Below are 24,175 nucleotides of genomic sequence, written 5' to 3'. Positions count from 1 at the left end.
GAAGTTAAGTGATTTGCCACGAATTTTGGATGTTTATATGCAACATAAAGACATTACACGTTACATTTGGATGCCATTTTATTTTCCCTTGCCATTCTAACGTATCTCTTGTTGCAGTTTGTGAATACACTTTGAATTTAAACTTATTGCCTCCGTCAAGTAAAATGGTTCATAAGCATAAGACTCATCATAGGCACAAGGATGCAACTAAATAGAAAGTCATCCAATAGTTAAGGAGCATGAAAAGCCAAAAGTCAGATAAGTTGTATATTTTTTTTATTTTTTGAAATATCACTTTTGAATAAATAGTAAAGATAAAGGCAATACAAAATGTCATTTTCCGAGAAAAGTTTAGCGCCTGAATGTATAATATTTCTATGAATTAGACGTTTTTTATCAGTAGCTTTGCATCTCACTTATTTGTACATGAACACAAGGATATCCGTTGTACAAGTGTTGGAGGCCTATTTCGCAGTATTTTCACATCTTCTGTGAGTTGCTGCTATTAAATTTAACTATATATAAAGTCAGCAGTCATAAAAGATGTAACAGACACTTTGGTGAAAAGCAGAATATACCGAAGGGGTCAATCACAACCGGTAAGATTCATTTAGTCATTGCATTTTTTTAATTACTCATGTACATGTACATTTCAAATGAAATATAAAATTTAATTGAAATCAATGATATCCTCGTAATCAATTTAATGCACGAGGTAGCTTCACTTTAATGCGGTGACTAGAGGTGAGATTATGGATAGTAAGTAAATTATTTATTATAGTGACATGTATAAATTTTTAGACAATATACGTATGTATAGTGTCTTGAAATATGAAATGTATTTGTATGAGACTAAGAAACAGGAGGAAATGCGAAGTTTCCCCTTTTTCGTGCCGAATACAAATAAATTTTTTCAAGACACTATATGTATATTGTTCTTATACTGAAATCGATAAGAAAAAACAATACAAAATAAATATGTAACAAATCTATTGTTAAAAAAAAGTGTTTTGAATTTCCCTCTTTGAATCCGTTTCATACTAAAAATGTGCGCACGGTCAACGCTTTTACAATCCTATGAAGTTACAAAAAGAAGGATTCAATACTTATAGTTACATTTTTTTAGCTGGGCTCATGAAAACACGATTTTATCATTTTTTTATTCAATTCACCTGTGTACTTTATTGTGGGACCTCGTGTTTTTAAGTTTTATTGTGTAATGCAATTGCTTAAGGAATATCACGTGATGTGCAGTAAGCCAATAAGAATAACGTATTATAATGAAACATACATCTAATGTTATTATTCAATAATGAAAATTGGAGAACAACCATACACCACTTATACCGCAGTCCCACTAGGTCACGATCGCACTACGATCTGTGGACAAAATGCAAATTTTGACGATCGTAGTGCGATCGTGTAGATCGCAGTAAGGTCGTAATACGGTCGTGATGAGGTCTTCAAGATCGTGATGAGCGTGGCAAACTTTGAACATGTTCAAGACAATCGTGGTGCAGTCGTGGCGAAATCAGGTCGAATAAGAAGCGTAGTGAGAGCGCAGTAAGGTCGTGGTACGATCGCAAAGTTCGCTGTACCATGGTAGCGAGAACGTAGCGTAAGCGTAATTCTATTCGGAGAGATTGCGACCGCAACGATCTCAAAGCGACGTTACTACGACCTCACTACGAACATCACGTTCTCACAGCGACCAATCTACGATTCCACTACGTCTATCCAACATTTACACCAGGCTGTTTAAAGCCGGGGTCACACATTCACGATTTTTGCTGCCGTCCTTGAAAGGACCATTCCCGATTCAAATTTGTCAAAAGTCTGATCAAGATCCTGTGAATCGTGGATGGAAATTCAAACTTTAATTAAAATTGTAAAGAAAATAATCTTATCAAGACAACAATCAGATATTGTTCAAGAAGCGTCGATATTTAACCGTTTCAAAGCGTATTTGTCCCGATAATCCCGTTCTCTATCCGCTTCTAATCCGATTTGTATCTTTCGCATGGTAAAATTCGACCGAGTCTGTAACGACTGTGTCCCGATTCTACTGAATGTAATCCGACAGAGATTAGACAGTGATTAGACAGTGAACCGACGCTGACGGAAGTTATCCGTTCGAAAACTGTCAGCATACTCGGGATGATCAGGTACTGTCGGAACGTAATCATATCACTGTCCGCTCTATCGCATTGCAAACGGATTTTTCTGGTCTCAGTCGTGTTGTAATTGTCGGAACTCTGACGTGAGTATCATTTACGAATTTCGTATTAATAACGGGACTGTTCCGGAACGGTTTCGGCAAAAACGGTTTGCAATCGACTAGATCTAGATGCAATCTGGACTCAATCGGCAGAAAAACAGCAATGAAAATTTTCTCCAGATCATTCCCGTTCCACAGAACACCGTCCAGAAAACTCAGAACATTGTTAGGATTTTGATAGGAAGACAGCAGAATTTTTCACGACATAGTCACGCTTGCAATCCGACTAGACAAAATCGGCTGAGTTTCCCCGAATGTTACGGGACGCACCTCACTGTCGGGGTGCTTCGCCGAACTATCCGGACAATTCCCGACCCGTAGGAATTTGTAACGAATTTAAACGACTGCGTTCAGACAATGATAGGACATTCCAGATAATTGAGGATAGTAATCCGACATTTTCACTTTTCGGATTTGTCTGGTCTCAGTCGTGTTGTAATTGTCGGAACTCTGACGTGAGTATCATTTACGAATTTCGTATTAATAACGGGACTGTTCCGGAACGGTTTCGGCAAAAACGGTTTGCAATCGACTAGATCTGGATGCAATCTGGACTCAATCGGCAGAAAAACAGCAATGAAAATTTTCTCCAGATCATTCCCGTTCCACAGAACACCGTCCAGAAAACTCAGAACATTGTTAGGATTTTGATAGGAAGACAGCAGAATTTTTCACGACATAGTCACGCTTGCAATCCGACTAGACAAAATCGGCTGAGTTTCCCCGAATGTTACGGGACGCACCTCACTGTCGGGGTGCTTCGCCGAACTATCCGGACAATTCCCGACCCGTAGGAATTTGTAACGAATTTAAACGACTGCGTTCAGACAATGATAGGACATTCCAGATAATTGAGGATAGTAATCCGACATTTTCACTTTTCGGATTTGTCTGGTCTCAGTCGTGTTGTAATTGTCGGAACTCTGACGTGAGTATCATTTACGAATTTCGTATTAATAACGGGACTGTTCCGGAACGGTTTCGGCAAAAACGGTTTGCAATCGACTAGATCTGGATGCAATCTGGACTCAATCGGCAGAAAAACAGCAATGAAAATTTTCTCCAGATCATTCCCGTTCCACAGAACACCGTCCAGAAAACTCAGAACATTGTTAGGATTTTGATAGGAAGACAGCAGAATTTTTCACGACATAGTCACGCTTGCAATCCGACTAGACAAAATCGGCTGAGTTTCCCCGAATGTTACGGGACGCACCTCACTGTCGGGGTGCTTCGCCGAACTATCCGGACAATTCCCGACCCGTAGGAATTTGTAACGAATTTAAACGACTGCGTTCAGACAATGATAGGACATTCCAGATAATTGAGGATAGTAATCCGACATTTTCACTTTTCGTGTCTTATCGCTATCTGATCTCAAACGGCAGCAATAATCCGAAACGGTAATGCGTGAACCCCGCATAAGACCATAGTACGATTCTAGCACGCTCCCGGCGTCGTCATCACGCTCTTCTTACGACATGACTTCGTTTATACAACGTCATCATACCTATTGTCATTTTCACATGAAATATATAAAAGCTCCCCATGATTTGTTTTTCTGTATGTAATTTGGACCTCTTGTCCTTTTTCTTCAAGGGCTGAACCATGCTTGATTTTTCTGTGTCATCCCTGCTATCGTGTACTAAAACATCGTCATTGGAGCTTGATGGACCAGCAATAGGTTGTGATTCAGGTTGGTTTGGTCGGTCCAACAGATCTCTATTGGATCAGGATTCGTTACTATCAGAGCTCCCTCTGCCTCTACATCTACTCCTACCGCCACGCCACCGTGTTCTGGTAGATTTTGGTGGCCTGACTGTGTTGTTTCCGAGAAATCTACGTATTGATCAGAAATATAAGGAATGGAACAGTATACATATGGAACACGATGTTGTCGTTATTATTGAGAACGTATAGTACGATCGCGGTGTGAACGTACATGTAGTATAATCGTGGTAAGATCGTGTTGCAATCGGATAATACCGCAGTCCCACTAGGCCACGATCACACTACGATCTGTGAAAAAAATTAAAGAATTTTGATGATCGTAGTACGATCGTGTAGATCGCAGTAAGGTCGTATCACGGTCGTGGTGAGGTCTTCAAGATCGTGATGAGCGTGGCCAACTTTGAACATGTTCAAAACAATCGTGGTGCGGTCGTGGCGAAATCAGGTCGTAGTAGAAGCGTAGTGAGAGCGCACTAAGATCGTAGTAAAATTGCAAAGGTCGCTGTACAATTGTAGCGAGAGCGTATCGAAAGCGTGATTCTATTAGGAGAGACTGCGCTACGATCTCCCAGCGACGTTATCACGACCTCACTACGACCCAACTACGCTTCCATTACGACTTTACCACGTTGTTCACGACCGTATCACGATTCTAGCACACCCTTACCGTCCTCATCACGCTCTTCTTACGAACTGACTACGTTCACACCACGACCATCATTCTCATTGTCATTTTCACATAGAATATACAAAAAAGCTCCCTAGATTTTGTTTGTCTGAATGTAATTATCTATTGGCTCTAACGGCTCAACCGTGCTTCTCGTTTTTATATAGATTAGACCGTTGGTTTTCCCATTTAAAGGGTTTTACACTGGTAATTGTTTGGGCCCTTTATAGTGTGCTGTTCGGTATGAGCCAAGGCTCCGTGTTGAAGGCCGTACCTTGGCCTATAATGGTTTACTTTTATAAATTGTTACTTGGATGGAGAGTTGTCTCTTTGGCACTCATATCATATCTTACAATATCTATAGACACATATGTGTCATCTCTGCTATCGTTCACTAAAATATCGTCATTTGAGCTTTATGGACCAGCAATAGGTTATAATTTAGGTTGGATTGGTAGGTCCGACATCTCTGCTTGATCAGGATTCGTTACTTTGCTCCCTCTGCCTCTACACCAATCCCTACCACCACGCCCACGTGTTCTAGTAGATTTTGGTGGCACGACTGTATTGTTTACGAGAAATCTACGTATTAATCAGAAATAGAAGGAATGGAACTGTATTGATATGGAACACGATGTTGACGTTATTGCTGAGATCGTAGTAAGATCGCGGTAAGAACGTAGTATAATCGTGGTAAGAACGTGCTATAATCGCAGTAAGATCGTGTTGCAATCGGATAACTCGTGGTATGATGGTATTGAGAACGTGAAGAGCGTAGAAATATCTTCATAAGCGTAGTGAGGTCGCAGAATAAGCGCGATGAGAACGTGGTATAATCTTAGCGGGATCGTTGTAGAAGCGTAATGAGGACGTAGTAGCATCGTGAAAGCAACGAAAATTTACATTTTCATGCCGCTCATACCGCGACCTCACCACGATCTAAATTTATTTTAGATCGCGGTGAGCGTGGTGCGATCGTGGTCTAGTGGGACTGTGGCTTAACTCGTGGTATTGTCGTAGTGAGAACGTGATGAGAGTAGTAACATCATGATGATCGTAGAAAAGATGTGGTGAAAACGTGGTATAAATGTAGCGGGATCGTCGTAGAAGCGTAATGAGAACGTAACTATCATCGTGAATGCAACGAAAAATTACATGTTCATGCCGCTCATACCGCGATCTCACCTTTAATTTAGATCGCGGTGAACGTGGTGCGATCGTGGTCTAATGGGACTGGGGTTTTATCCCGATTAAAAATGAAGATACATATCATCGTAATTTGTATGTGTATTTTTAAATAACACAGTTTAACAAACATCATCAACATTGTTTAATATTTTATCAATAGATGAGCTAATTTACTTTTGTTCTCATTCACTAGATTCCCCTCTGTAGGAAGTCGACGGCTGCATACAATATTCACAAAACATCACATTTTATACAAACTTTACCTTTTATTTAAAAGGCTATAACCAGCAATTTGAGCTAGTATGGCAGAGACAGAGGACGATGACATATGGAACAAATTGAAACAGTTGCGGCAAAAGAAAACGAACGAGTTAAAAAAACAGCAAAAGAAAACGAATGGGTTTGGAATGCAGAAACAGCACCGTGATCCAGAACCACCGAAACTCGTCCTTTCTATCATTGGTGATTCGAAAAGCTTTGTACCTAAACCATGGATAACATCTGTATTTAAACAAGGACTCATTGAAACTGCAAAAGGCGCAAAAGGTATATTTTAGCTTTTTAATTTTTATAAGGAAAAAAAGAAAAACTTTGTTAATTCTGGATAAATCAACTCCCTTCACCATGATCACGCACTTGTCAAAACAAAATGCAATAGAACACAGCATTCATTGTATTTTTTCCATCTTGAAGTATTTACCATTATACATATCAGACGTCATCGTAAGTTCAGAAGAGGAATATTTTTTTATGCGATTTCTATCTGTGACCGGTTGTAATTTCGTTTCATATAGCTATGTTTTAGTCTTTACATACTTTATTGGGCCTTTTTAGTTTTTGGATTCGAGCGTCACTGATGAGTCTTTTGTAGTCAGCACTTTTTGTGCTGACATGAATTGTCATTGATATGGTTATATTTATAAATTTACTGTTTACAAATTTTTGAATTTTTTGAAATATTAAGGCTTTTCTACCTCAGGCATAGATTACCTTAGCTGTATTTGGCAAAAAAAATTAGGAATTTTGGTTCTCAATGCTCTTCAAATTCGTACTTTATTTGGCCTTATTAACTTTTTTGGATTGGAGCGTCACTGATGAGTCTTTTGTAGACGAAACGCGCGTCTGGCGTATATACTAAATTTAGTCCTGGTATCTATGATGAGTTTATTTACAACCAATGGGTCGATGCCACTGCTGGTGGAGATTTATTTCCCCGAGGGTATCACAAGCCCAGTAGTCAACACTTTTTGTGCTGACATGAATTGTCATTGATATGGTTATATTTATAAATTTACTGTTAACTAATTTTTGAATTTTTTGAATATTAAGGCTTTTGTACCTCAGGCATAGATTACCTAAGCTGTATTTGGCAACACTTTTAGGAATTTTGGTTCTCAATGCTCTTCAATTTCGTACTTTATTTGGCCTTTTTAACTTTTTTGGATTCGAGCGTCACTGATGAGTCTTTCGTAGACGAAACGCGCGTCTGGCGTATATACTAAATTTAGTCCTGGTATCTATGATGAGTTTATATACTTTTATATCAGTTCCTATCTTATTAGAGCTATTCGTAACAATGTGAAATAACGGCAACAGTTGTATACCACTGTTCAAAAGTCATAATTCGATTGAGAGAAAACAAATTCTGGTTTCAAACTAAAACCGAAGGAAACACATCAACTGTAAGAGGAAAATAAAAACACGAAAGTGCAACATAGACAAATGCAAGCGAACATAGAAACGAACTATTTGATAACAACTGGCATATTTCCGATTTGGTACAGGTAGTTTTAAGAAAATATGGTTAGTTGAACCTGGTTTTATGGCTTGCCAAACCTCCTGCTTATTTGACCATGTTACAAAATATCGCTAAGATTACAACACTACGTGACAGAAATAAAGCGCAATCAAAGACAAGAACACAGAGAAACGCAATAACACATAATAAAATAGTCAAAAGCAAATTACGATCTTTGTTGTATTTTATTTACCATGTGTATTGCTTGGTTAAAATAATATGAATAAACATGCAAATTAACATAAACATTTACTCATTTTAATATAAATATTTATGTTTACAGAACCTATTTTTAAAAGGTAAACTACTGAGATCAAAGTTTATCAACGTATTTCATTACAAGGTTACCCTTATTTACATTTTGGTTACATTAAATTATATTTTGTAGACAGTTTGATTCTCTACAAGGGTTCGTCGGAAAAGGTTAGCTGTATCGTGAGAGAGGCAGTTGAGGATTTCAATAAATTGCAATCGGAAGGTGATGATGTCTTCATAAGTCTAGTGGGAATTCTACCGGAAGAAAGCATGTGTGAAACCTGCATCCATCTTCATGACAAACACAAAACTAAATACGGATGGGTAGGGTGATATTATTCACACTGTAGCAATCAAAAGATATAAAAACAATCTATCAAATATGCCATGCAACGTTTTAGATGTTTTTGTCTAAAATGGAAGTGACTGAGTTCGTGTTCAGTCTAAATATATTATATATGTTATGCATTTATATCAGAAATGACATATACTTCAGACTAAAAAAATATTGGCAACTTCGGCAACAACTGTCTTTAAATTTGCACCATATTTCCATTGTATTGTCAAACACAGCCCATCTACTTTTCAATATAAAGCTTTAAGACAACAGAGATGATTTCAGCTTTCCAATTGTGAACTTTCCATTTCTAAGTAGCAACATTCCAGCAGCACCTGCATACGGGGTATATATCTCCCAATTAATACGATATTCCTGTGCTAGCATTTCCTATCATGATTTACTTGATAGAGGGTTGCTGCTCACAAGGAAGCTATTAAACCAAAAGTTCCAAATGGTGAAGTTGAAATCATCCCTTTCGTAAATTTTACGGACGCCATCACGAGTTGGTTTACAGATATGGAATAACCGTTTCACAAATGATATCGGATATGTTCCTTACTTCGTAACTACAATCCCCTACCCTTTCATGAATGTGACCTACAGAATTAGACTATTTACCGGATTTGTTATCACATAAGATACACGCCGGGTGCCAAATGTGGAGCAGGATCTGCTTACACTTCTGGAGCACCTGAGATCACCCCTATTTTTTGGTGGGGTTCGTATTGCTTATTCTTTAGTTTTCTATGTTGTGTCATATGTACTATTGTTTGTCTTTTTGTCTTTTTTCTTTATTAGCCATGACGTTGTCAGTTTATTTTCGATTCATGAGTTTGACTGTCCCTCTGGTATCTTTCGTCCCTCTTTTGAGTAAACAGTTTCAAAAACTCTGTAAAAATCTAACGTTTATTTGCCAAAGGGATTTTAAAATTTTACCGTTTTTATTTATTATAAGGACTATTGGCAAAAGAAAAACAGTGACTGCCTGCTTGGAGAAATATATCATGTTTGGATAGAAGAAAAGGGGTCATATGCTGTGTTTCATGCCTCCGTACTGAAAAAAATAGTACAAAACAAAATATCTTTCATGACTCTCGAAAAGAAGGCGTGTAAGTGTCATATTATTTAGATGAGTACCAATGTAATATATTATGGTTTCTTATTACGATGAATGGTTTGTAGTGTGAATATTTACCAAAGAGTACCAAGTCAATTTATTACGTTTGAATCACCTCTGCGAACTATATAAAGTAGAGTTTATAGCAACATTTATTCAATATTGTTTACAATTAACATAAACATTCAAGAAATTGTTTGTCTAAATAGGAGGGAAAACACATTTTACAAGAAAAGCACGTAGCATAGTAAAAAAAAACTTTCACCTCCAATCATACAACTTAAAACTAATGTAATGTCTTCCCTTTAACAAAAAAAAAAGAAGAAAGATTAATCAAATGGCGATAATTTCATCATTAAATAATTTGTTATTATGTATTTAGTTGCAAGATTATGATGTCCTCATGTGCATGTAATTAGCTTCTTTGATATTCATACCATGCTTAACATTTTGATTGAGTTTTGTGCAACACAGTTTGGCCTCCATAACCATGTGTAAGCTTTTGCCTCTTTTATTTCAACCATACAATAACGTTTAGAACCTTATTTTATAAGAGATCACTCAATTTTTTTGGGTATTTGTTCTTTTGATGTTTTGTGGAATCTGAGACATAGTTTGAAGATAACTGGTTAAGGAGCAGCATGTTGTAGAATCAGGCATAAAGGATTACCTTTCTAGCAGCCGACTCCGTTTTCAATTACCGTTTCATAACAAAAATGTGTATGTCCCAATTAAATCAATAAGGATTTTTTTCTTTGAATCTCATGAACATCATGGAAAACTTCTGGATTGGCATTTAACCATACATCAATTAGGTTTTGCCCAGTAAGAAAGCATGTCATTTCAGAAATTCTAAATATAGGATGAAAATGCCCACCTTATGCCTAAAAACCAGATCTGGAGAGAAATGGCCTTGCTGTTAGTCAAAATTGATGCTACTGATTGTATTTGCTTTTTCAATATTTTATGTTTTTCAATTAGTAAATGAAACAATATATTTTGTCTCAACAATTTCAATGAAAGACATTTTATACTATTCAGTTTATATCGCTTATTTTTTCGGGATATTTAAGGACTAATATATCAATAAATTCGATTTGAAAAAATGTTTAAAATGTAAAAAATGTATTCAATAGATACGTATATAGTTTATCTGAAATCTTTCTACTAGATGGCTGTCTTAGTGACAGTCATATCAGTTTTGTTTTATATGTATAGTGTCACAAGGGGCTTTTCAACGATATTTGAAAGAGGGGACGTAGAACGAAATATTTTGCCGAGCGGGGTTAAAAACATAAAATAATGGTGAAATGCACTAATGTAAGGGTTATAATAAGAGCATGTATATTTTATAGTTAAAGTGTCTGGGTTTTACATTTTTATTGCCGAATTCTCTCCATTAATTGTCTATGGTATATTAAAATGATTGGAAGGATGTTAACAGCAGTACACCAATAACGAGAAATCCCATATTCTAGGGTTTAAACGTGGCTAAACATATCAATATTCCTAAGCAAGGATTTTTATGAATTGGAGGCGTAAATACGGTTGTCCTGTTAAAGGGTCCATGAGGAAGCTCAGCAGCTCCAGGATTTTAACAGTTTAGCATCAACTTTTGACGATAACAGACTGATAAAAATCTCCTTATTTTAGATTAAGTTCTGGTTTTGATGAACGACACACATGAACCAAGACAAACAAACAATGAAGTATAAAATTCTTTCGTTCTAAACTTATGTCACTGTCTAGTTCTGATTGTTGGTATATGGTACATACATAAATATATGGTTCTTCAACTTTATTGCAAAGTGTAGGTCAATGTCACTTAGTTACTCACTAATGGATATTGAAATAATATGATACTTCTAAAGGCTATCCAGATAGGAAGAAAATGCTATGCCAAAAATACATGTTACTAGTATAAATGTACCTTAATGCAAAACCTAAAATGAACACAGAAATACTGACAGAATCTCATTTTCAATGAATGGTTAGACTAGAGTGGATATATTAGAACAATTTTACGCGGATTTCTCATGTCGTTATCGTCACTTATTTTATCATAATCGAGTTTTATGTATCTGTAAAATTGAGAATGGAAATGGGGAATGTGCCAAAGAGACAACAACCCGACCATAGAAAAAAACAACAGCAGAAGGTCACCAACAGGTCTTCAATGTAGCGAGAAATTCCCGCACCCGGAGTCGTCCTTCAACTGGCCCCTAAACAAATATATACTAGTTCAGTGATAATGAACGCCATACTAATTTCCAAATTGTACACAAGAAACTAAAATTAAAATAATACAAGACTAACAAAGGCCAGAGGCTCCTGACTTGGGACAGGCGCAAAAATGCGGCGGGGTTAAACATGTTTGTGAGATCTCAACCCTCCCCCTATACCTCTAGCCAATGTAGAAAAGTAAACGCATAACAATACGCACACTAAAATTCAGTTCAAGAGAAGTCCGAGTCTGATGTCAGAAGATGTAACCAAAGAAAATAAACAAAATGACAATAATACATAAATAACAACAGACTACTAGCAGTTAACTGACATGCCAGCTCCAGACTTCAATTAAACTGACTGAAAGATTATGATTTCATCATATGAACATCAGGCACAATCCTTCCCGTTAGGGGTTTAGTATCATACCATCATAACATATATGAGAAAAACATAACCCGTGTCATGCCAACAAAGAAGAAGCACAGCATTTAGATGATCCTCCTTGATGGTGCTTATCAAACCATTCTTAGTCAACCTAAGCGATATGTTAACTCTTTCGGTGGACCCTGACGTGACGCTCGCGATCGTCAAAGCAAGAAAGAGGAGAACTGTCATGATGTTTTAAAATAAAGTCTAGCATGCACTTACACCAGTTAGATTACAATAGGTTTTTGGTTTTTTTCCTGAAAAATAGGGGGGCTGTTTGCCAATCAAGTCTCTTTACACATCAAAATATGTCTGTTCTTTAATTGTATTGTTGGGTCTTATCACTTAATGTCAACGCTTTAATCTAACCTTTAATTTTGTTCACAGTTTCAGATGTACAATCTATGTTGCATAAAATTTTCCGGATCGACTCTACACAACTTTTGTCCCCAAATACAATAAAATGATAAGATTCACCAGTTCGACATGACATATATTTAAACATCAATACAAGTATATTGTTATCACAAACAAAGATTAACAAGTCCTTTATAGATACATTATTACATTATAACAGCAAAACACATGTCTTGTTAACTTTTGTATTTCTATTGAAATACATGTATATATTTTGTAATATTATTAGTGCAGTGGAATGTTCCAGTTCTAACAATAGTGACAGAAGGTGACTTAGATACAATAGAAGCTGTAAACCAAGTTCTGAAGCAAGACCTGCCTATACTGATAATAAAAGGTTCTGGAAAAGCAGCTGATTTTATTGCTGAATTCATTGAAAAGTAAGATATGATAATTATAGATAATTAAAAAAAAAATAGAAAAAAAGCAGTATAGACTCCCGTAAATGTTAACGATAACAAAACTCTATAGTATATAACATTCATTTTCTAATGAATGAATACTCGACAAAAAAAAAATGTTTTACCAGAGAATGATTAAACACAAAATACTACTCTAAATAAATATCTTTTTGGGCAATGGTTATATAACGTTTCATATTATTTCTAAACGTGTACAATATTGCTATTTTAATAGAAATCATTGCTTTTTCATGGCTGTATATTTTTTTTAAAAGGGCAAATTCCTACAATCAATTTTAAAAATCTGAAATATTTTGAAATTATTGATTATAGGATTAATATGTCTTATAATCGTACATTGTCCTTACATAACGTTAAACTTAATATTAAATTGCTTTTTTCAGTGATAAAATTAGTATAACTGAATATATCAAAGACAAAACACCATTGTTATTTGGTATTGCCTCTCACGATCTTATGAAAAGAGAATTTGTCAGCAAAGGTTCACAGAAGAATCAACAAAATGACCTGGAGTCAATCATGAAAGCAATTCAACATAACAAAAGCTTGGTAAGTTTTAAACAGATAGATGAAAACTATATGTTTAAAAAACAATAAAGAAAAATTGTGATAAAATTTTAATGGAGCTTCATGATCAAAGTTAAAAGTAGTGGGCAATGTATTACAGTAAGAACTTTTAGTCATATAGCTATTCTTTTTTGTGTTTGGTTGTTACGAAAGATTGCATTTATAATATGATTTTCAACACGGAAATATTTTTGTTGTTGACATATATGTATTTACATTATGGTTGCACATATATGTAGACTTGAGTTTTTCCATGACTTTTGGCGTATTCTGAAGCGGTTTCACTATAATATATTTCTTGTCATATAGAGATAACTTATCAAGTCGATTCATTCGATTGTGTTTTTGTAAATCATACATAACAAGGCGAGACAATTTGAAAACTGTCAATTACAGTTCTCAATAGAAATCAAGACGTGTATATGATATATAATGTTATAGCTGAAGTGTCCCTTTGTTCGAGTAGTATGCATACATAAAAATTGTAGAAATCACAACTGTGTTAGAAAGGTAGGACGAATGAATTATTTTATCATGACAGATAACGATCCTTGATGTCAACAAACACACACAGCCGAAAGAGTTTACAGATGCAGTTACAAGGGCAATCATAAGTAGTTGGTCCCGAACCAAACCTGATGATGAGATTTATGGCAACATAGAAAATGACCATCTGAAACCAGGTATAGAGTTTTGAGTTTTCATAATATCATTATAATATTCACCTAAAGCTTTTCTTCTCATCAAATTATGTGTTTTCATATCTACCAGGTGTTTGTTAATTCCTATATTTTATTTTAGCAATTTATATTAAACTAAGCTTTTTTTGTTGAACTGCACACACACATGAAAATAAATAGCCATGCTGTCGATAACAAAGGGTTTATGTGAAAAAAAATATCTCAAAAAAGAAGTTGGTCTACAGAACAACATACTACAAGATTTGAGTATCTACACTTCGCATAGACAACTAACTATAATTACCAACTAATTCGATCATTTTAAAAATATATCATATAAAGGATATTTGTTTAGAAGCTACCTTATCTTTGCATTGATGAGGAGTATGTACTGAAATTTTCACAGAAAAACAATCATTCACAATCTTTTAAGGTTTAAAATGTTTAGGCACAGCTAAAGACATTAATTATGCATTAAGATATTGATATTGACGGTAGTTTTCTCGTTTGAATTTTTTTACATTGCCTTATCAGGGCCTTTTATAGCTGACTATGCGTTATGGGCTTTGCTCATTGTTGAAGGCCGTACGGTGACCTATAGTTGTTAATGTCTGTGTCATTTTGGTCTCTTGTGGACAGTTGTCTCATTGGCAATCATATCACATCTTCTTTTTTATATAAGTTCTCTTAATAAATATTTTATAGTACTAAGCTATTATCGGGCTTCTATCAACGCCGAGCAATATCTGTCAGCAGTATCTGATACCTATAAGACATTACCAGCTGATAAAAAGAAAGTTAAGGAATCCTTGAATGAAATACTGACTCCGTCATCTTTACCACTTTATTATTACATTGCATATCAGTTGATACAAGAAATGCATGGATTGAAAGAGACTACAATTGAGGTATTATTATGTTTACATCAATTATATGTTCACATTATCTTGATTAATAATCCTTCTTATACGTTTATGTACGTATTATTATTACAGTTTTTAAATGTCTTCAAAAGAAAAGAGGAAAAAGAAATTGCTGTAACATATACTATTATACTGTATAACCATAATGTTCTAAAAACAAAAGCACTATACATGTATATGGTAACTTACGAGTGATATTGCATATTGTCTATACACTGTATTTTGCATAACAAGCGACAAGACATTGAAACATTTAACAATAATGTATCGATTATCATGATGACTTTTTCATACATCAGAAGCAAGATCTGCTTACCCTTCCGTATCACCTGATATAACTATAGTCGTTGGTAGGCTTCGTGTTCCTCAGTCGTTAGTTTCTATGTTGCGTTTTGTGTATTATTGTTTGTCTGTTGGTCTTGTATAGCCATGGCGTTGTATGTTTAGCTTCGAATTATGAGTGCGAATGTCCCTCTGGGATTTTTTTTTAATTCTTTGTTGTTCAGTGTTTCAGTGTTTCTGTTTTCTGTTGTTTCCTTTTAAAGTTACTGTATTTCTCTCGGTTTTGGTATGTGACCCAGATTTTTTGTTTGCACAATCGATTATGAGTATTGGACAGGGAATACTACTATTGCCTTTTTTAACATCTTTTTGCTGAATATTTGTTAGAGCAGAGATGTACAAACTTCCAGATAAATCTCATAAGGAGCTCTCTGTTATTTTCCATTGGCTGTCTTTTGTGTATTATGTGTGTTGTACTCAATCAAGTAGATCTAGCTACATTTCTTATCTTTCAAAAGCTATATAACAGCATTCTCTTCAATAGAGGACAGGTGAACTTTGAAAAAAAATGTTTATGCCCGGTCTATCGGATGGATGGAAGAACGGACATAGTCGAGCGATTTCTTTAGACGTGCTGTCGTTCTCATCGACGCTAAGAGCATTGACTTCCTGGTTTTGCTAATTTTTTACAGAGATTATTTCAAGCATAGACTTTTACCACGGTGTCAATAATTCCTTTTCTTCCATGATCATTCGTGGGTATTGTCTGATCAAAGCATGAACAGTAACTCATGAGACATATCCGGAACAATTTTCCTGAAAAGATACCAAACGGACAGTCAAACTCATAAATCGAAAATAAACTGACAACGCCATGGTTAAAAACGAAATGACAAACAGACAAACAGACAAACATTAGTACACATGACACAACATAGAAAACTAAAGAATAAACAACACGAACCCAACCAAAAACTAGGGGTGATCTCAGGTCCTCCGGAAGGGTAAGCAGATCCTGCTCCACATGTGGCACCCATCGTGTTGCTTATGTGATAACAAATCCGGTAAATAGTCTAATTCGGTAGGTCACATTCATAAAAGAGAAGGGGATTGTAGTTACGACGTAAGGCACATATTATTGAAATTAACAAAACTTTCTGGTGAGTTCGTGTGGATTAGTCTTTGTTGTGTCTTGTGTACTATTATTAGTGTGTTCTTTATAAGCCATGGAGTTGTAAGGTTTTTTAGCTCACCTGGCCCGAATGGCCAAGTGAGCTTTTCCCATCACTTGGCGTCCGGCGTCGTCCGGCGTCCGTCGTCGTAAACTTTTACAAACATCTTCTCTAAAACTACTGGGCCAAATTTAACCAAACTTGGTCACAATCATCATTGGGGTATTTAGTTTACAAAATGTGTCCGGTGACCCGGCCATTTAACCAAGATGGCCGCCACGGCTAAATATAGAACATAGGGGTAAAATGCAGTTTTTGGCTTATAACTCAAAAACCAAAGCATTTAGAGCAAATCTAACATGGGTGAAATTGATTATCAGGTCAAGATCTATCTGCCCTGAAATTTTCAAATGAATCTGACAACCGGTTGTTGGGTTGCTGCCCCTGAATTGGTAATTTTATGGAAATTTTGCTGTTTTTGGTTATTATCTTGAATATTATTATAGATAGAGATAAACTGTAAACAGCATTAATGTTCAGCAAAGTAAGATTTACAAATAAATTTCGGTCATGTTGACCCCTTTAGGAGTTATTGCCCTTTATAGTCAATTTTTAACCATTTTTCGTAAATTTTAGTAATCTTTTACAAAAATCTTCTCCTCTGAAACTACTGGGCTAAATTAATCCAAACTTGGCCACAATCATCTTTTGGGTATGTAGTTTAAAAAATGTGTCCGGTGACCCGGCCATCTAACCAAGATGGCCGCCACGGCTAAATATAGAACATAGGGGTAAAATGCAGTTTTTGGCTTATAACTAAAAAATTAAAGCATTTAGAGCAAATCTGACGGAGTTAAATTGTTTATCATGTCAAGATCTATCTGCCCTGACATTTTCAGATGGATCCGACAACCGGTTGTTGGGTTGCTGCCCCTAAATTGGTAATTTTTAGGAAATTTTGCCGTTTTTTTGTTATTATCTTGAATATTATTATAGATAGAGATAAACTATAAACAGCAATAATGTACAGCAAAGTAAGACCTAAAAATAAGTCAACATGACCAAAATAGTCAATTGACCCCCTAAGGAGGTATTGTCCTTTATAGTCAATTTTGTAAGCAGCAAGAAAGTTCAGTAAAGTAAGATCTACAAACGCATCACCATCACCAAAACTCAATTTTGTCATGAATCCATCTGTGTGTACTTCGTTTATGATATGCACATAGACCAAGGTGAGCGACAGAGGCTCTTTAGAGCCTCTAGTTTTCGATCTATGCGTTTGACTGCCCTTGTGGTCTGTTTCGTCCCTCTTTTATTTAGTGGTTTAGATACAGTTTCGGATAAAAAAAAAATGTAATCGTTAAAACGACGGACATAAATATTTCAAAAGCACTGCTTTATGGCGGGCCTTATGTTATATTAAATGTTATCTTAATATCATTTCATGTTATACCGAGCACAACAATTCAGCCGATCATATTGAACCAAACCAAACTCGTTGATAAACATTTTTTAAACGAGTATATCTGTTTTGCATCGTTTTTCCCTAATATAATGAAAATTCGCCCTTTCATTCTTATAGTTTTGACAAATAATTTTAATTTCTTTACCTTGAGAACGCTTTATTGTCATAAAACTACTCTGGATGGCGATCGTATAATTTTCGAAGCTAGAACTCAGCCTTTACCGGTTAGAGCACTTGGTTTTATTCTTCGTAAAACTCTTCATTAAGGAAGATATGAAATACATCTGTAGAATATCAATCAATTTTGAGATATGTACTCCATAACTCATTGGATACTCTTCACTGATACATTCATCAATAGTGACAAGATCTTTAAAACAGCGTAATATTGTGTTTTCTTAAAAAGTGGCTATTCATTATTGTAAAATATATTGAATAAAGGAAAACAAATATATCGTTCTTAATTTTTATTTTATTAGAATTTCAATATGCTGTTAAAAGCAGCTATTGTAGCTGATAGAGATGAATATGTGTCGGTACTATTAGAAGAAGAAGGTGTAGAGTTTGAAGATATATACTTTCCCGATATTTATACGGTATATGTTTAAACATACTAATATATTGTTTTTTGTTCTGTTTTAACAGTAGAATTTCACGAATTATAACGGAGTTATATTAAGTTTGTTGCTTATATCGCATTTTGAGATGCCGTTTGCTCTTTCCGTAAGATTGTTTCACATTTGTTTAAGTCGTGTTTTTACAGTTAATTATTACCAGGGTTTTTTTTTTGGTTTAAGCAGCACAGCAAAAAATACACCAGCAAAAGTTTTTAATATACTAAAGGGAGTCATCTTAAGACATTTGACGACAAGAAAGAAGTAAATACTGAAGAGTCATTATATCAATCATAGTTCGAAAAATAAATACCACTATGATAAAAAAGGGAAAAAACAGTCATCACTAGAAGTCAAATTACTGTCATAACAACATAACATAAATATACGGAATACTTATGAAAACAAGCCATTTAGAAATATGGGTCGAACTCTGATGTTTATTTTTTATCTCTGGTATACAATAATAAATTCGTGCATGAAAATTGACAGACTTTCAAGAACGCTCCGAACTAATTTTAAATAAACGTTTTATTTGTAATTTTAAAAAGCCAATCGTCAGTCATTCTTCACTTTTGAATGTTTTTTTTTCAATTTTAGGAAACGATTCGATCTCAACAAAAATCGAAGACAGCCCTTCAAAATGTTTTCAAGGTAAAATAACAATACTGAGTGGTAAAATGATAAATTTGTTTACCTATATTTACCATTTTTAACTTTTGAAATACAACAAAAGAAATATTTGATTCATCAGCACTAATTTTATTTGTGTGGATCACTGAAATAGTATAATATTTCATAATGATGTGCTCTGAATTATTTTCCCGGATTGACCTGCATTAAAATGTTCACGTCTTAATATTTGAAAGCCAGGAGTGTAAAAATCGCAGAAACATACTTGTTTGTCAAATTCTTGCTACCAAAAAGTTTTCACAATCGATTTTTTTTTAAAAACGCACAATTCTAAAATCTTAAAGCCGAAATTTGTAGAACCATTTGAATCTTTATGACCAACTATCGACATAGAATTGAGAAAGGGTTGGAATGTTGGTTTATTAAGTAGTTAAAACACAGAGACAAAATACCGAGGCCAAAAGGATACAAAAGGAATTAGAAGAAATAAAAACAAGATAAGTCTGAAATTTATAACACAGAAAGCTAAAATTTTTGCTGTATTGAACCTATCAAACACAAAAAGAAACTATGGTCCTGTGAAATTTCAAGGTTAAGAGAAAAATCATATATAAAGGATAACACAAAATACTTTTTCCTTTTATATGCAGCCGCTAAATTTGGAAAATAATCCGGAGAGGCAAGATAATATAATTTACTCAAACATAGGACCAAAAGCATGATTATAAAACCGTATACTTTAGATGCATTATTTTATCAGCAGACTTTGATAAATCAACAATAATATATACTGGGTATCCACAGAAAATGTAAGATTTACTCAATCAACCAAGAAATCGGCATGTAACGGAATTACGGGACTGCCTGACATTTTTCAAAAATTCGAGTTTAGTACCTTGTGTTATATCAAGGTATATAGCATATTATAATAACATTACACTGGAAATTAACATCAATGACATAAACTCTGGATGTCTGATGCAATAGTTGAGATTTTGTTGAATGGCTCAGATAATTGAGAGATTTTGTTGTTGTAAACACCAACTATGAGTTTGGTAAAGGTATGAATGGATATCATGAACTATAATACAACGTGTCCTGTCTAACACATTTCAAATACTTAAATCAATTTATTTTAAGTGGGGCTCCTCTACAGTTATTCAGAAATTTAAGGAGTTTTGCTTTCCCACGAAAGAGAAAAAAGTCAGCCAGGTTTATGAACTTACAGACATTGAAGTATGTATGATCGGAGGTCGACAGATTTGTCAGGAATTGTTGGGTTATCGTAGAGGTGAGTTTTTCATGCTACTGTGACCTTTTATTTAGATAAAATACTAAGATTTTGCATTTTATTCTATGCATCAACATTTAGAAACGAATAAAAAAAAATAGTCTGTCCCTAGCTATGTCTATAATACGTAGTTCGAGTTAACGATTTCTACTATTCATGTGTTGAAGACGTTGTTAAATACATAACCTGTTTTTTTTTCAAATTCTAAATCACAATTGAAAAGAAAAATATGACAGTATCGACGCATTGTTTGATAAGAATATATTTGCTGTTATAGTAAGTGACAGGCTCTCCACAAAACGTGGACATTGATTGTTTGTATACTCTCAGGTACGATTGAATAAACAATAATCTCGACTCATCATTCTGCTTACAAGAAAATCTATTTAATTATATGCTTTAAATCTTATGCCATATCAATGTATCATTTGTAAACTGTATATATTGGAGATGTGAATAAGTTTTGGGGTTCGAAGCAGAGCTTTTTCAAATACGTTTTCTGACATTAAAGCTGAAAGTTTGACCAACATTTCAATTCAATCCATTTCTTAAAGTACAAATTGTTATGTTGAATATATATCATTAATTGTAAAGCCTATACTCAAGGGGGCGTTTAGCAGTCACTAATTATCATATTTTATATTGAAATCTCTTTTTATTTGTCTAAAAACAGAGAATTCTCTGAACAGGAAGGAAAAATGGTCTGCATATCAAGATCTTCTGATATGGGCAATTTTTGTTAACAGACCAAAACTAGCTACCTTATTCTGGATGAAATGCAAACAACCACTATGCAAGTATTGAATATCTATCAATATATATTATGAGTTTAATAATTTAACTGTAACAAAAAATATCGAAAACGAATGAAATGTATACGTTGCGACTCTATGCTGCACTTGAGGGAAACATATACAACAAAAGGGGTAATGATTTATATCGCACAAAAAAAAGCCTTTGACTCGATCTGATTTTTGTTTGGACTATAACACATGGGTAAATAGGAAAACGCTGTTTAATAGTCATATTTCTGCTAAGCTTATACAAATTCGGTTACCAAACTTAAACCGAGGGAATCACATCAAATATGAAGAAAACAACGGAACAACAGAAACACTGATACACACCAAAAACCAAAACAACTGCCAAATTTCTGACTTGATGGAGAACATTTTTAGACTAAATGTTGAGTTAACCCTGGTTTCATGGTTAGCACCTAAACACTCAGCTTATTTGACAGTATATGCAATTACTGCTAAAATTACCTAAATACTTCACAGAAATACAATACAAACAAACGCAAGATATTTCAGCAGAGAAAAATACATAAAAAAAAAATGATATCATAGTGCATCACAACATATAAAAGGCAGAATAATATCTGACAACTCCCATCAATATACGACGACACACTAAGACACCACAACTGAAATATAGACCACGTAAAATGAAGGGATCGACGTCATTAAACGTGACGTATTTCCTTTATGACGTATACATTATTACAGGTATATTTCTAAAGAAAAATAGATTTGTTTTATTTATAGAGACGTGCAATGGGATTAAGTCTGTAACGGTGTTATGATTTATATTTTCTAACAATGTCGGTTTTTCTTCAAATCAAAACTATGTTTAAAAACAAACATTCTGTGTATATAGTTGTTTTAACCTTATAATCATTTATATGAAGTAGCTCATGTTTCATTTGACCGTTTACATACATACATAGGTTAAGGAAATACAAATCAAATACAAATCAAATTAAAAACTAATTGCTCATGGAACAATTGAAGGTCTTTCCACAAGTTACTTCCGGTATTGTTTGGTTACTTGACACTGATTCCAAAAATATATGGTTCTATATACTTTAACATAAATTTAGTACAAAAATCGATACTTCCGGTTTACAAAAGGTCACATTCGGTTGGGTTTTTCAAGGTCACATTGCTTGCAACATTATTAAAAAAGTCCCAAGGCTTTTACATGTATACATATGAGGTAGAAGCAAAGGTCAAAATACAGAACGATAAATTTACCTATGACCATGAGCTCAATTTCATGGTCATAAACCAAGGACCTCAAATCAACAGACCCTAAGTCTTAATTATTTTAACAAATGAGTTACATCGTACATGTAATTTCAAATATAATAGAGAGACTAACTCCCATTAAATGTCTACGTACCTTTTCAACTAAAATTTTACGTGTAACGACATGTCGCAACTAAATATTTTGTTAAAATATTATGTCAAGATTTCTAAAAAAAAATTGATAACAAGCCAAAATAAAAAAAATTAACATGACCTTGACCTTTGACCTTGACCTCATTTTCATTTTTTTTTACTCAAATCAAAAGACCCTAGGTCTCTATAACTTATGGTTTTCTAGTTAAAATACATTTCACTTATATCAAATACAAAAGGGGCACTAACTGATATGGAATCTTTATACCGCTTCGGTCAAAATAAAACAGAACATCCCGAGGATATAACGAGCAATTTGGAAAAACAAACTTGTCGGTGTCTTATGCGGTTGCGAAGCCTCAGAGATAACAAGAAAAACAACATTTGGGGAGATAACTCCTATATTGGAAAGTATGTGGTTAAGCGGTGTCGGTTTCAAAAGCGTATAAACTGTTCGATATCATATTCAAAATATCTAAGCGACATCTTGCGAAACAAACAAAAACAACGAAGAAAAAAAAAATTAGGAGAAAAAGAAAATTAACGATAATCAGAAGAAAAACACGGAAAAGTGGAAAGACCTAATTATCAGAACAAACTCAATAGGTCTTTCCATTGAAAGGTGGAAAGACCTAGTAATCAGAAGAAAACCAATAGGTCTTTTCACGGAAAAGGGGAAAGACCTAATAGCTGTAATCAACGACAAGCTCATTTACACAAACAACATAAAATCATGCTTAAGAACAACGATTAACTATAGTATACGGACACATTGTACATATATGAAATGTACCAAAACTCAATTCTGTCTCTTTGTTTCTCATAAAACAAAATCCTTACAATAAAGCAAAAGATGCCCTGCCAACAACTTTAGTCCAATTTCTTCAATCATATAAGAATGTATTTTTCTGACTTTTCAGTATCGTTCAGTCTCCTTGAAATCTCGTTCTTGAATTTTTTCCAAAACATGTGATACAAGTAGAAAACATCAATGAATTCTTAAAATATTGTAATCAAACATAACTCTGTGAAAAAATTGTGTATCTATAATAAACGGTTTTTGAGTAGTCCAGTTTTAAAAAATTTACGACCAATCAATAGATATAGGAATATGTGGTGTGAGTGCCAATGAGACAACTCTCCATCCAAATAACAATTTTAAAAAAGTAAACCATTATAGATCAATGTACGGCCTTCAGCATGGAGCATTGGCTCACACCGAACAACAAGCTATAAAGGGCCACTAAATTACTAGTGTAAAACCATTCAAAATGGAAAACCAACGGTCTAATCTATATAAAAAAACGAGAAACGAGAAACACGTATAAATTACATAAACAAACGACAACTACTAAATAAAATTGAGAATGGAAATGGGGAATGTGTCAAAGAGACAACAACCCGACCAAATAAAAAACAACAGCAGAGGGTCACCAACAGGTCTTCAATGTAGCGAGAAATTCCCGCACCCGGAGGCGTCCTTCAGCTGGCCCCTAA

General features: G+C 34.6%; 1 protein-coding gene across 1 annotated transcript in view; it reads left to right on the top strand.

Annotated features, from left to right (window-relative positions):
- Window positions 1–461: 461 nt before the first annotated feature.
- The window catches only part of LOC143071384 (transient receptor potential cation channel subfamily M member 2-like), a 44,992-nt gene continuing 21,278 nt past the window's right edge, over window positions 462–24,175 (top strand). The window contains exons 1-12 of the mRNA XM_076245638.1: window positions 462–599; window positions 6,142–6,410; window positions 8,051–8,241; window positions 9,213–9,366; window positions 12,676–12,826; window positions 13,252–13,417; window positions 13,977–14,118; window positions 14,821–15,023; window positions 18,437–18,553; window positions 19,172–19,225; window positions 20,345–20,495; window positions 21,169–21,288. Coding sequence (XP_076101753.1) covers window positions 6,167–6,410; window positions 8,051–8,241; window positions 9,213–9,366; window positions 12,676–12,826; window positions 13,252–13,417; window positions 13,977–14,118; window positions 14,821–15,023; window positions 18,437–18,553; window positions 19,172–19,225; window positions 20,345–20,495; window positions 21,169–21,288 — 1,693 coding nt within the window. The 5' untranslated portion in view covers window positions 462–599; window positions 6,142–6,166. The remainder of the gene's footprint in view (window positions 600–6,141; window positions 6,411–8,050; window positions 8,242–9,212; window positions 9,367–12,675; window positions 12,827–13,251; window positions 13,418–13,976; window positions 14,119–14,820; window positions 15,024–18,436; window positions 18,554–19,171; window positions 19,226–20,344; window positions 20,496–21,168; window positions 21,289–24,175) is intronic.

Source organism: Mytilus galloprovincialis, chromosome 4 (assembly GCF_965363235.1).
Source record: "Mytilus galloprovincialis chromosome 4, xbMytGall1.hap1.1, whole genome shotgun sequence".
Classification (NCBI taxonomy): domain Eukaryota; kingdom Metazoa; phylum Mollusca; class Bivalvia; order Mytilida; family Mytilidae; genus Mytilus; species Mytilus galloprovincialis.
The sequence above is the reverse complement of the archived record's forward strand: the minus strand, read 5'-3'. Positions and strand labels throughout refer to the sequence as shown.